The sequence below is a fragment of the Aphelocoma coerulescens genome, chromosome 27, assembly GCF_041296385.1.
Source record: "Aphelocoma coerulescens isolate FSJ_1873_10779 chromosome 27, UR_Acoe_1.0, whole genome shotgun sequence".
Taxonomy (NCBI): Eukaryota; Metazoa; Chordata; class Aves; order Passeriformes; family Corvidae; genus Aphelocoma; species Aphelocoma coerulescens.
In genome coordinates this window covers 184341-198254 of record NC_091040.1, presented here as the reverse complement: position 1 = coordinate 198254, position 13914 = coordinate 184341, and the positions used below count along the sequence as shown (strand labels likewise).

Genomic DNA, 13914 nt, shown 5'->3' with positions numbered 1-13914 from the left:
TGGAAACGTTTGGGATTCAGCACTGTGTGCTATATCCTTCACAAGATGCACATGTTTTAGAAGAGGGTTAATGTAAGCCTAACACAGAAGAAAGGCATTGTATTTCCTTGGAAAACTGATTACAGGCAGTGCCTGAAGCTTTGCCATGATCCAGAGTAGGACTCTTCCTCCACCTTCCCATCAGGAGCTGGATGCTATGTCCCTTTTGGTCCCTGGTTGTTGACCACAACTTTGTTCCTTCTTTCTTTCCTTCTTTACACAAGGATCCTCCCCCAACCACCTACTTCTTCCAAGGTGTCATATCTCGAGCTCCTTCAATCCAGCCTTCCAGACCAGCAAAACCTCCAGCCCCCACATTACTGCTACTTTCACAGAAGAATCCATAAATTTGGGCAGTTTCTTCCATGAACAGCTTCAGAAATCCTTCCCTAGTGGATTCTATCCTCCCCTCTTCCCCTGCCTGTTCCACACTGCCAACATAAACCTGGCTACAGCCTCTGGACCTGGGCACACATGAAGAGAGGGGCTCCCCAACAGCTCCCTGGGGACACATTTAAGGAACCTGAGACAACCCAAATCCCCAACCTGCAGTTTTTACCTTGACTCCCAGACTGTGCTCTTCCCTGGCATGTACTGTTCTGTTTCTTATACCGTTTCCCTATTCCAAGTACACCAAGATGGCCCTTGGGGACATAGTTTCACAGTGGCCTTGGGAGAGCTGGGTTTACAGTTGGACTCGATAGTTCTAAAGGGCTTTTCCAACCTTAATGGTTCTATGATTCCACTGTGACAGCTCTGCTGTAGTCACTTTTTTCCTTCCTTGGTGATGCTTCATGTTCCTTTAATGACACTTCAAAGCAGTACAAAACTCCACTTTTCCTTTCAGATCACTAAACTATCAGCAAGAGAAGGAGATCAAATAGCAAAAAAAGAAATTAAAGGAATTGCAGATCCCATTGTCAGAGCCCATTCCTGGGCTTGGCAGAAGTCCCGCCCTCCAAAGCTCTGGCAGAGGGGAGGCACATGTCCGGGTGTGGGAATGTGGAATTTATGTTTTTTTAAACTTACAATTCAATTATAATTCTCTGTGGATGCAATCATAATAAGTTTATAATTAGTAACAATTATAAACATGACAGTAGAAGCTATTCAGTTAGAAAAAAGGGCTGCAGCAGCAGCACAATTTTAACTGTAATTCATGATGATTGAAAAAGGAGCAGCACTTTTCAAGGCAACTGTGGCCTCAAATTAGGCATTGCCAAGCACAGGAATTGTCTTTTGATTTTCTAAGACAACATCTCATTCAGACACAATACATTCAAGAAAGCCCACATTCAGAATCTCCACATTCAATTAATTCCTCCAATTTTGAGTACTCTACAAGTTCTTCTTCAAGTTCATCAGCCACAGAAATAAGCAACACCCTGATTTCTGTAGCTGATTAACTTGGCTACTGTAGCTACAGATTTCAGAGGCAGATGTCACACATTTGCACCCCATTTGAACACATTAAACACTCTTTTTTCCATCAAAAGCCTATAGCGAGTATGGATCCCTTTGGTTCATAACCAAGGAAAGCCAGGGGAAGAAAATGCAGAATTCAGCACAAAATCCACCAAACCACTTGCTGCTGCTTTCAGCCTTCTCCCAGCACCTCCACAGCCTCCAGCCCTCCCCAGGCTGCCACTTCCAAGTTAGGAAGAATCTGGGAAATGATACCGAGCTGCAGATTCCAGGCACTCACACGTGCTGGGTCTGCCGGGGCTTGGGAGGATTTAGGCAATGCCTGCCCGAGCTGACAGACATGAATGGGGTTGAGCCAGGAAGAGACGTGACCCACTTCTATTTATATTTCAACCAGAGGCCTCAAGCAACATGTATAGATTTCAGAGCAACTACTACAGGATCCATAAATTAGAAGGTATTTCTTTAAAACTAAAATAGAAGTAAAAACCCCAATATTCTTGGATGCAGCTAACAAGGTCCCACAGTTTTGCTTTAGCTGATTTAATGATATTTCTGAAATGTGGCTTTATTCCAGCCTCTCTGCAGACCAGCATTAAAAATTAAATTTAAAGCAGTATGTTTATAGGCTCATTTTTATCTTCTCAAAAGCAACTCTCTAGACCTTCTAAATTATTCTGAGGGGAGAGCAGCCACACACTAAATTGCAAGAAACAAATGTAAATGGGCAATTATCAGAAATTAATACTTATACAAGTTTCCAAGACAATGAAACTTGGCTAGGGAAGGTCCAACCAACCATCTAGCCAAAGGAGCCATATTATACATTTAAAAAAAAATCTTTCTCCCTGTTGCCCCTGTTTGCACAGAGCCTTCGCATGCAGCTTACCAGGGCAGAATGCATCAACATCCAGCTTCTGGGCAGAGAGGGTTGGGGAGCCAAGCTCAGACTCTGGGATTCGAGGGCTCTCAACAAACTTTGCTTTCCTCAGAGGGGCTAAAGGAGAAGGAGGGGGAGAGAGAAAGAGAGGTCATGAGTAAGGGAAATAGCAAGCAACAGATGGAAGCACTTAACTAAATGACACTGTCAGACTCATATCAGGTTACCCTTTTTTTTTTTCTGCCACAAAAAAAAATTATCTGCATTCTTTACAAAGGAGATGGCTCTTGGTTAAACTTTCAAACTGCACAGACTGACTTTAAAGTGTGTGAACACTGAGACACATTCCTGATACTCTAAAACACTTCCTTTTCTCCTACTTTATTACATATTTTTATAGGAAGCAAATGAGCCTGCATTCAGCAACTGTGGAAAAGCAAAGATCAGAGAGAGGTACACAGAGCCCATCAGGTTTTAAGATACTTAACTGCAGATATCTGAACTGAACACATAAATGCTATGTTCAGTAATTGTTTCCTTGAACAGAAAATTTCAGTTTCAAAACAGTCTCAAAGTTAGACCAAACAGGTTTGGTGTTCAACACAAAAGAGCAGAGCAAAGCTAACACTGTCCAAGCCGAAAATAAGCACTCCACTTTTATCCTTGCAAATCCAAAAGGATCAAGAGACTTAATAGAGGATGGGGAAAAGGTAGAAGTGTCTGTAACAAAGCAGCACTGACCACTAGTGCTAGAAAAATGGGATTTTCTCCATGTTTTAACAGTCTGAACTCAAAAAGAGATGAAGTTCCGTACAACATGTTTGGCGTAAAATTAGTAAAAGTGGTTTAGTAAAAGTCTTTAAACATATTCCAGACCAGAGAAAGAGAACTAGAGAATAAGTTACACGCAGAGATTGTCATATTGCATTTCCAAGTTAAACTCTCATGCTCATTACAATGAAAGGCTAATTTGAAAAGCTCCTCAGCAGCGATTCCAGGGGTCAGTGGCTTCTGCCCCTCCATTTACATGATTTTTATTTATTATTCCCTGTCTTGCAAATTAAATTTGGGATCTGAAACTAAAGACTGGGAGGTTGTTCTTTTGCATCTCCTGTAATAGAAGCTCAACAGGTCAGAGAATGACCTCTGAGGCAGCAATAAATCTCTTGGTTTCAGGGAGCTGCCGTGGTGCTGAGAAAGGCTGAGAAGGTCCAAGGATGGGGAGCCTGACAGACAATGCACGACCAGATCACTCTAATTGAGCTATACATTAGTGATCCCAGAAATGTTTAAAAAATGGGTGTGGAAAACAGAGATGAAGATTGGGGTATGGTTTTTCAATATAAAGTCCCCGTGAAGCAGAACAAAGGCAAAAATCAACCCCCCATCTCAGCACCAAAACAGGTGTGCTAAAATCTCTCCTCTGTTACCCCTCATGATCCATTCCAGGAGATGTGCTGAGGGAAAACAGGTACCACACTTCCATTTTACACAAGAAAATCCTGGCTGAATATGAGACATACTTCCAGCACATTCCATGCAAGCCCATCAGGGCCAGTGTAAGAGGAGCCATGCCAGGCAGGAGGAATGCAAGAGACCCAGGGAGATAAGGACAGCCTGGAGCCCCCTTCTCTCCCCCCATCCCACGATGCTCATGGATGTGCAGCCCCACTCAAACACACAACCTGATGATAAACACCACAGGCCAGTAGTCAATTCTATATAATCCCCCCTGGAAAAAATCCCACGTGCGCACGCACAAGCACCCCACTGCTGCAAACTGGCTAACACCAGTGAAAAATCATTCCCAGTAACAATCCTGTGCCAGATCCTGATGTAATGAAAACATTTTAATATTGAGAAGATTATTGCTATGGCCTGAAAATTGTTTAGAATAATAATTCTGCCCTGGTCAATCCTTTAATATTTCATTTGTAATTGCAGTTTTAATAAATGTTTTACCACAGTCTCAGTAACAGTTATTTTTATAATAGATATTAAAAATAGCCTGTCTTTTCTTTATCATTTCTGGCTGACACCAGGACCATATATCATCCCATGCACATGTGGCAGTGCTCACTGTGTTCTAAAATACAAAACTAACAGAATTTTCACAGTTCAAGAAGTGTTAATGACTGATGGGATTGTCACCAGAAGGTTCTGCACTAAAGATTATTTTTAAAAAGAGGAAGGAGAATTTTAACAAACACAGAGGGCAATGTGATCACTACACCACTTGCTGTGTGGACATACAGGTCTGTGGAAGATGCAGGACCTGCATGTTTTGACAGATCAGCACTGAACAGTTCGCCTCTCACCTGCAAGGAAGGAATCAATCTCCCATTCCACTGGGTTTTATTTCTACATCTACTCTGGATCTCTTTTACTCCTCACTGAGGTGCCCACTGCCCCACTACTTCCCGCCTTCTCCAGAGAACTGACTGATGACAGCAGAAGGGATCGGCTCATGGATCCATCAAGCTGATCCAGCATTTTTTCTCTTGAAGGCAATAAAGAACATCATGTCACCAACGTGGTGAAATCTCAATATACTGCAAGTTCAACCATACATGTAATTTTAATGCATTTCATAGAATCACAAAACCACAGACTGGGTTGGGTTGGAAGGAATTTAAAGCTCATCCAGCAGTTCCACTCCCTGCCATGGGCAGGGACACCTTCCACTACACCAGATTGCTCAGAGCACTGTCCAGCCTGGCCTGGCATCTATTTTATGATGTTTTTATTCCCTTAAAAGCATGACTTGAGCCTTAGAAACACGCTTCCAACAGCTAAGACACACCATGTCACCATGACTCACAGCCAACAGCTTACTTTTAAAAGGCTCAAGTCAACACAATCCTCTCCATGTAAATACAGGTGGGGAAAAGCCACAGAAGGAAGTTTCTGTTATTACAAATATCCTAAATGTGGAAAAGACAAAAACTCCTCCTACACCCACAGCCCAATTACAGGAAAGGAGGATTTTCACGTACAAGAATTAAGCACCTCTGACTCATGTCCAAATGAAGATTATCCTAACAGATTCAGATTTGGGCATTAGTCTTCTACTGGAATAAATAACAAACAGAAATATCATAAACTCTGAAATCTGGTTTGACACCCTTTAGCCACATGTTAACAGATAACACTGGTCTTTTCATAAAAGTGACTTTTCAAGGCACAACAGTTTGCCTTGGTCCTGAACCCCTTCCTGTGAGCACAGGCAAATCTTATGATCAAAGCAATGGGATGAGCTTTTGGCACAAATTATAAAAACTAACAAAGACATGAAACAATTATTTGAAGTATTCTGTACCTGCTCAGTCCTTCTGGCCTCTCATTCCTGTAAGGATTTTTCTGTATGAAACAGACCAACTCCAGGCCTCAAACAGCATGAAAATAGCCCTTCCTGTTACACAACTGCAGTTTTTTTAAGCAGAGAAAAATTATGTCTTCCAAGAACACTGGGAAAAAGGGTGTCTGCAATAACTAGTTATAAAAATATAATGGATTGAGTAAAGATGGCAGTCACTAGCAATGCTGGCTTTCTAGAACTGCAAAACTAGCATTTAATTCAGAAAAACATACTGACTACATGGAGCCTAAAGTCACAACCTTGTCCCTGGGGTCCCACCACCTGTCACCGATGACAGCCCAGGAGCTGATGGCTGCAGCCCATGCTCTACGTCCACCTCACAGGCCACTCCTGTGCCCAAGGGCTTGATGAGAAACACAGCGTTGGCATCAGATAGGAACTGACTTGCTACTGCTTAAGTAGGAACTTCAATTTCAATGGCTATTGACCATTTCAATTTCAATGGTTATTTCAAACCAATACTGCACATTTTTGGGGCCAGTTCTGCGGTTCTCAGTGAGATTAATCCCCACTGGTGTCCAAGCCAGCGAGCAGAACTGAAAATCCTTCTGTCGATGCAAGTAAAATTCTCATTTGACTTTGCCAGCAACTCTTTCTGAGCAAGGCAAGTGATGCCAATTCCAGGGTAGGAATTAACCATGTAATGCAAAACACTGAGCAGGGCCAGCAGTCAGAAAATTTAATTAGCTGGCTCGTTTTATGACACTTGCTGTAGCAGGTTGTCTGTCTTCCAGTGGGGACAAAGACTGTTCCCTGTGAGGGTGGGCAGGCCCTGGCACAGGCTGCCCAGAGAAGCTGTGGCTGCCCCTGCCTTGGAAGTGTCCCAGGCCAGGTTGGACGGGGCTTGGAACAACCTGGGATAGTGGGACGTGTCCCTGCCCATGGCAGGGGGTGGGACTGGATGAGCTTTAAGATCCCTTCCCACCCAAACCAGGTCTGGGACTCTGTGATAAACTAACACTAGGGAAAGTATTTTATTAGTAACTGCAATGTCAGCAGCCTGACTTTTTAAGAGTCTCTTTAAAAACAGGGATTCAGAATACTGGGAAAGCTCTAATTCTACCTGGCAAACTGAAACAAGCAGCCCCATTCACAATATCCCTCAAACTTGCATGCCCATACTAGTTACCACTGAGGCTCCCATTCCTGAGTCTGGATGAGCAGTCTGGGAGAGCTGTAACCCCTACTGTGACTAGGAGCTGCTGGTGGTTTATCCTTTTGAACATCTGTATGGAGTACTAGGATCAATGCAGTGCTGTTTGTGATCAATGCCAAGCATCTACTCCCACATCAAACCAAACCAAAATAAATCTGGATGTGTCTGTTCTTTTGGAATAACCACTTTTTCTCTAGCAGCACTGTGTTCTCCTTCAGCCTACTGAGTTCCCTAATTCTGTTGCATTTTCTATGACACCATTTAATTATTATATAATTTATAGATGAGTTCATATTTTAATTAAAAGAGGGTCTTCTTTACATTAAAAGGCATAAATAAAAGGAAAATATCATGGATTAGTAAAAGGTTTTGGCTATGAAATTCAGTTAGAGCTCTGAAAGGAATGTTTACTAACAAGGGGTTATTAACACCTAGGGATCTGATTGAACAAGCTTTTATTTCAGCAGATCTGAATTCACACCACCATTTGACTACAACACACGCACACCTACACCTTTGTCTGTGCCTACACCCATAAAGATACACAGATTTACCTATGTCCAAGGAAAATGTTGGAGGAAACAGCAACTCTTTTCCCATTGCATGGACGATGGACTGATCCATCCCAGGGAACCTGGGACCCTCTCCATGTACCAACCCCTTATAAGAACTAGGAAAATGGACATTACTGCCCAAACTGCATCAACACAAACCACTGCAGCTTTTTACTCACAGACTCACACACTTCATCCCTATAAAACACAAACACACATGTGGCCACGTGCCTGGATTCTCCTGACTTGCATCTATGGCAGGTCCTGGAAAGAGTCTGGCCAAGGAGCTTGGCTCGAAATCAACCCAGTTTTGTCTTCTCCCCATGTTAAACAGTTGAATCTCACCTGTGCTTTGAACCTCCCTCTGCCATAAGAGGATGAAATAATGAAATTTGCTCTTTTTGTGTAAAAATATTGTGTTTCTCACAGGTTGAAGAGGTGAAAACGTGCCAAAAATGATGGGCACATTTCATAGGTTTGGATTGGAAGGGATCTTGAAGATCACCTAGTTCCAACCTCCTGCCATTGCGTGTTTACCACACACTCATCTCTTGTAACTAATTCAGCTGAGGAGGAGCTGAATTTTGCATGTTAATATTGTGTTTTTAACTATCGTAAGCACAATTTTATTATAGAACGTTAAGGGGTTGGAATGGACCCTAAAGTTCATGTCTCAATCCGCCCTGGATGGGCAGGGACAGCTTGCACTAGACCAGGCTGCTCAAGGATTTATCCAACCTGGCTTTTAACATTTCCAAGGATGGGAAAGCCACAACCTTCGTAACTGTCACAGCCTCTTTTGTAATGTAAGTCTGGTATTTGAATTAAATCCTCAAAATCCTGCCCAAGTTGTCCCGTGTTGGGAAAAGACAGAGTCACGGTTTCAAGAGCAAACTTTGGAAACCTGGATTTAAAGAAAGCAAAAGTGGGTGCTCAGTGCATCCTCCATTCCCATCTTTCACTCATCCCAGCTCATGCCAGAGCCTGACTCACGTTTGGAAGCATCCCAGCAGCTCCACAGTGCTGTTCAGAGCTGACTTTACTGAAGTCTCCCTCAAACTAAAATGTTTTTAGTGCTGCAGAGTTATTGATCCACAGAGCTCCTGGAACAAATAACTGTCACATACAGCACAGCTGGACAAAACCCAGCACATGGGAGGTGGAGCTTTGGTCCTGCCCCTGGCCCAAAGGACCCTTTATTTCGCTAAGAGCCATAAAGAGGAAATTACAGACCCCATGATTATTTTTGCTGTGGCACTAATTCTGGAATCCTAGAATGGTTTGGGTTAGAGAAGACCTTAAAAAAAATCATCCAGTCCCACTCCCTGTCATGGGCAGGGACACCTTCCACTAGACCAGGTTGCTCCAAGCCCCATCCAACCTGGTCACGAAAACTCCAGGGATGGGGCAGCCACAGCTTCTCTGGGAAACCAGAAGAAATCATATACCAGCTGTGTGTAATTAGGATTTTTAGGTATAATTTTTTTTTAAAAATTAAAATTAAACCAGTGACAACACATACAATGAAGGTTAACATCCTCTTTACGTAATCCAGCATTATGTTACAGAATCCATTGTGTAACAGTTTTTTCCTCTTCTATTATGAGAGACTATAAAAGCTTTTTAAATTACATTCCCTGGCCTCTCTCCTCTCATCCCACGATATCACAGCAGTGAGGGCAGGGCAGCACAGAAAAGTGGTGAGAACAATGTGTTGTCTGGAAACATCACACTTATTCCAAAACTTTCAGAAAACATGTTTAGTTTAGAAGATAAGGCCCTGAAACAAGAAAATTGAAGGCAATGAAGGTGGAAAGAGGAATAGAATAAAAAAGAGCAGGAAGAGAGTTCATCAAGCTGGTGATGGAAGAACAGCAATAGGAAAGGAGAGCTCAAAACAGCAACTACATTAATTTAGAAGTTCTTCTTTAAACTGTAGACGTCTGTAACATGAAGGTTTTGCCTATTACTGCCTCTGAAATTTACTTTTTCTTTGAAAAAATGAGGAATAACCTTCTCCAAAGCAGTGGATTCTGCAATCCTGTAGGACCACAGAAACCTCTAGGAACATTCCTTCCTCCTCTCTGTCGCTCTCCAGATGAACAAGGCACAGAAAATACCAGGAAGCCATTCCACTAAAGTTACAAAAAGATGTTCAGTGACCTCAAAAAGGAATGAGTCTTCTGAAAAAGTATAATTAAATCAAATTATTACTTATCTTACTAAAATTATTGCAAACCCTCCCAAATAATTGCTCAAAATGGTCTTCTGTCTGAATAGACATCCCTACTCGATGCTCAAGGGAGAAAATCATCCAGTTTTGAAAGGCTTGTATGTACCTTAAATATATGTAGAATAAAAAAAATACAGATTTCTGTCTGAAGTGTTCAGTAATGGCAATACAATGATGGTTACAATACACTTATATATTCAGAGAGAAAATAATTCCACCTAAAATGCTAAATACTAAAATACTGGCTGCAGTCTACACTTCTGAAAGGAATTCAGTTCAATTTCCATTTTGCTTATTACTATGCAACAATTTTCTGTCATTTAGAGCAATGGAATAGTGATTTTTTAATTGAACTTATCACTGCTGGAGACACCAACCAGCAAAGGGCCCTCTCCCAGCTCAGCCCAAAGGGTTTAGTTTTGGAGCATCCCAGTGTCAATCTCCTGAGCAGATGTTCCCTGGAATACTCTGGCAAGCCTTAGGAAGAAAGTTGCTCCTATTAATCATCTCAGAAAGAACAAAACACCCTCACTTTCCCTCTAGATAAGGCTTTTTTTCCAACGTGGGCTGCCAACAAGTCTTTGTCCATGTAGGCGAAAGCTTTGAGGAGAAAGAAGTTACTTAATTAACAGACATGGCAGGAGGAGGAGATGGGACTTTTATCTTCCCATCCAAACTTATCAAGTGGTTTTGACTCCTGGGAGCTGTTGCACAGTGCACACTTCTCCACGTCATTTCCCATTGATAATTCTTCTTTTCAGCATCTTCTGAAGCCTTTTACAATTGCCATTTTTAGCAGAAATTCCTCATCTGTGACTCAAGGTAGAACCCTGTGCATGAGACGAGGAAGATGAAAGTGGAGAAAGTAAGGCAGCACCATTTGCTCCAGCCTTCTAAGTCATCTTGTTATGAAAACAAGCAATAAATTTCTGTTGCAGTCAGTTTTCAAGTTTCAGACTTTGTCTGCATTAAAAAGAAATTAATAGAGTGACTGCAGAGCCAGGACTACAGGATGAAACCACATCATCAAAATTTTAAGCCTTCGTAAGATCTGCTCAAATACCCCCAAAATCCTCCCAAATGACAGAAATAGGGTAGAGCTGGAGGGGAAAGAATTCCTCAACCTCTCATAACCCCTTTTCCTGACAGTTTTATTTCATTAAATGTTAAATTTAAAACAGATGAGAGGGGAACGCTACAAAACATGAGTGCTGAATTGCATCATTCCCGTTCAATCTCCTACTATCCTGGAGCTCTTTCTCTAATTCAGTGACTCAGATATTGCACTGGCACTAAAAAAGAGGAAAACTGTCCAAAAAGAACCTGGATGTACTGTAAAGGACATTTAGTCTATAGAGAGCAGCAAAGAGCTCTGTCACTTTAATCAAATTACAGGTAACCCTGGTAATTCACTGGTTAGAAAGAACCTGTTACACCAATTTCTAACAACGCTCAAGATTTCAAGCTGAACTTTAATGACAGAAATCAGAAACTAATTAAACATCTACTGAAGCAAACACATTTTCCTCTCTCTTGCATGAAGCTGACAGAGCTCAGGGAAAGCTGCCCAGTGCCCCCAAACAAGGGGCTTGTGTCTCATGGGGCTTTTTAAAATGGTCTATGCTGAACGTGTCAGGCTGTTGAATCCTTTCCGGACAGTGAAAAAAGCTTAATTTAGCTCGAGGCACTAGAAAAAGAGAAAAGATATTTAACTGATGATTCTTCCCACAGAAGAAGAGAGCAAGTGCAATACAAACACTTCTGAAATGCAGTTTATCTCCCTCGTGTTTTACTCTCTTGCACAGCTCTTCCAGAGCAGCTTTAAGGCCCCTTCCCACCCAAATCATTCTGCAACTCTATGATTCTCTCCAGTTTTCTTTACACTGGAGAGTGTACACAGGAAGGTATCCCTGCCCATGGCAGGGGGTGGAACTGGATTGTTTTTAAGGTCCCTTCCAATCCAAACCATTCTGTGACTCTGTGATTAACTCTGCCCTTTGGAACTCCATCTATTAACATGTTCCACATACACACCAGGCCAATGGGTCTGCAGCTTCCCAGAGCTCCCTCCAAGCCCTTTTTAGCACTTGATGCCACAACAACCACCTTTCAGCTGCCTGGTGTTAAGGGAGTTATAAATGAGCAGTTATCCAGCAAAGAAGTAATTCAGCATCCTTGACCACCTCCTGCTCCTCATGCCTCGGCCCAGTTTGCTTCCATGACCTGCTCCAGCTTCGCTGCCATCCCAGACAAACTCAGCTCTGCCATCTCGGCTTTGCAGTGCTTGTACCCACAAGTGGGTACCCACTGCCTCTGATTCTGGACTGATTCTCTGTAATTAGAGCAGTAAAAAATGAAAACCTGCACTAGGGGCTGGGAAAGGAACTGAAAAAGAACAACAAAAAAGAATTATTCACTCTAGACAGCACTGCAAGACCAGTGCTGAAGTATTTTACAAGCAGCCAAGAATGATCAAAGGTAGGTATCAAATTATACCGCCTAATTAAATTGGAACAGGAGTGGCAGGGCAAAGGCCAGCAGCAAGCATAAGCTGCACATAAACAAAATCTCATTCTTTCTCCCACCATATCCTTAAGATCAAACCAAGATATTGTAACCATAAAAGAGAGAAGACTAAACTGTAAAATATCCGACTGTTCACAAGTAATCCCAAGTTAGAGCATGTGAGAGACTGGATCCTGTTCACTATATAAACTACTGTTTATGACCAGGACTACACAGCTACAAGCCAATATAAATTCACTGCTTGATAACAGCATTTAAAATAAAGGCAAGAGATTAAGAATAGATAAGGTAATTTTATTTCTGTGCAAGTCATTCAAATTTTGTGCTAAAACTAATTTAGTTGGGTTAGTTGATACCAGCAGAGCTGTAATTACACTGACACATATGCAAAACTGTTCCATTCATATGAAACTGGATTTAGGATCCCTATTGCTTTGCTGGTAGCAGCTTCACAGAATATTCTATCCATAAAACGAAGCTGCTGATCTGGCAAGGCACAATCCTGAATTAGCTAAACTTTTTTGTTAACACTTGAAAAATTGCATTATGCTGCACTTACAAGGCGGGTTTTACCTAAGAAAATTGCTAATTCAGCCACCTGTAGTTTTCAGTAATTTACTTGCTTTTCAAATTCTTCATTTCCTTGCAAAATTAAAGAAGCTGTTAGAACTTTCTGTTTTGAGGAGTGATGACTGCTCATCATCCTTTCCTTCCACAGAGGAGCAGGGACAAGGACACACAGCATGCCTCAAGGATTTAATTGAAATATCTAATAACCATGTGATTATTTGTGTGAACACAGACAGTTGAAGCAGACTGTCACTGACACGGGAGTGCCGCGCTCCTCAGCATGAGGGGATTTAAGACCCAAAATCTCTCTGAAGCTTTGGTGCACACAAATCCTGTGACAGCACCAATATCCCAGGACCAGGTCTAGTCCTTTAAGTGTAAATAATGGGAAGGCAGAACTCTCAGGGCGGCCCCTTTCCAAGCTGAAAGAGGAACAGCCACGACACGCAACAGGGCCAGGACCATTTATCGACAGAAACGCACCCATCTGGTGACTTCCCTTCCAAAAACCACTTTCTCACTTACACCTACTCGCTTCCATGGCTGAGAGGATAACAAGAAAAGCATAACAGGGATAAAACCTGTATTCTCCAAAGCCTGCCTTCATCTCTGCAGAGAAAACACTTGTAGAAATTTCAAGTTTAAACCTTTCATAACTTGCAAACATCCACAACCAAAGGGGCCCTGATGGCTCCATGACACACCATCCGCAGGTCTCATCACATGTGGTGGCTACGTGGGCTTACAAAATACAGCCACAGGTGACTCTGTGTGCCTGAAAAGAATCAGGCTCCATTACTTACACACTTTTTAAAGCAGGGAAGACGAAATAAAGAAATCAAAAATCAGCCTGTAATCCAAGAGCGACACTCAGTCCAGTTCCAACAGTGAAGAGCTGCCGGAGACCCTGGGCACGGTGGCTGCTCCTCCTTCCCCTGCAGAGTGATTTTTCTCCCCACCACAGAAACTCTGGAGCAGGACATCGCAATAGAACGATCAGACATAAAGGTGTCTGCCTGTGAGCTCCAGAGTGGGCTGTGTTTCACAAAGGCAACCCCACAACATGCACTTATTTCATAACTGGCCACAGAGCATTGTCCCACCCCAGCTCACATCTGCCTCGGCTCCTCCTTGCACCCTCAAGTCTCCTTC

The 13914-nt window shown here is 42.4% G+C and overlaps 1 protein-coding gene across 4 annotated transcripts in view; it reads right to left on the bottom strand.

Annotated features, from left to right (window-relative positions):
* Positions 1-13914, bottom strand: part of TANC2 (tetratricopeptide repeat, ankyrin repeat and coiled-coil containing 2) — a 196517-nt gene that overhangs the window by 105754 nt on the left and 76849 nt on the right. For 2 of the 4 annotated variants that reach the window (XM_068996358.1, XM_068996360.1), the window contains one exon: positions 2354-2461. The exons of the other annotated variants lie outside the window; for them this stretch is intronic. In XM_068996358.1, the coding sequence (XP_068852459.1) occupies positions 2354-2461 (108 nt within the window). The remainder of the gene's footprint in view (positions 1-2353; positions 2462-13914) is intronic. 4 annotated transcript variants of the gene reach the window in all.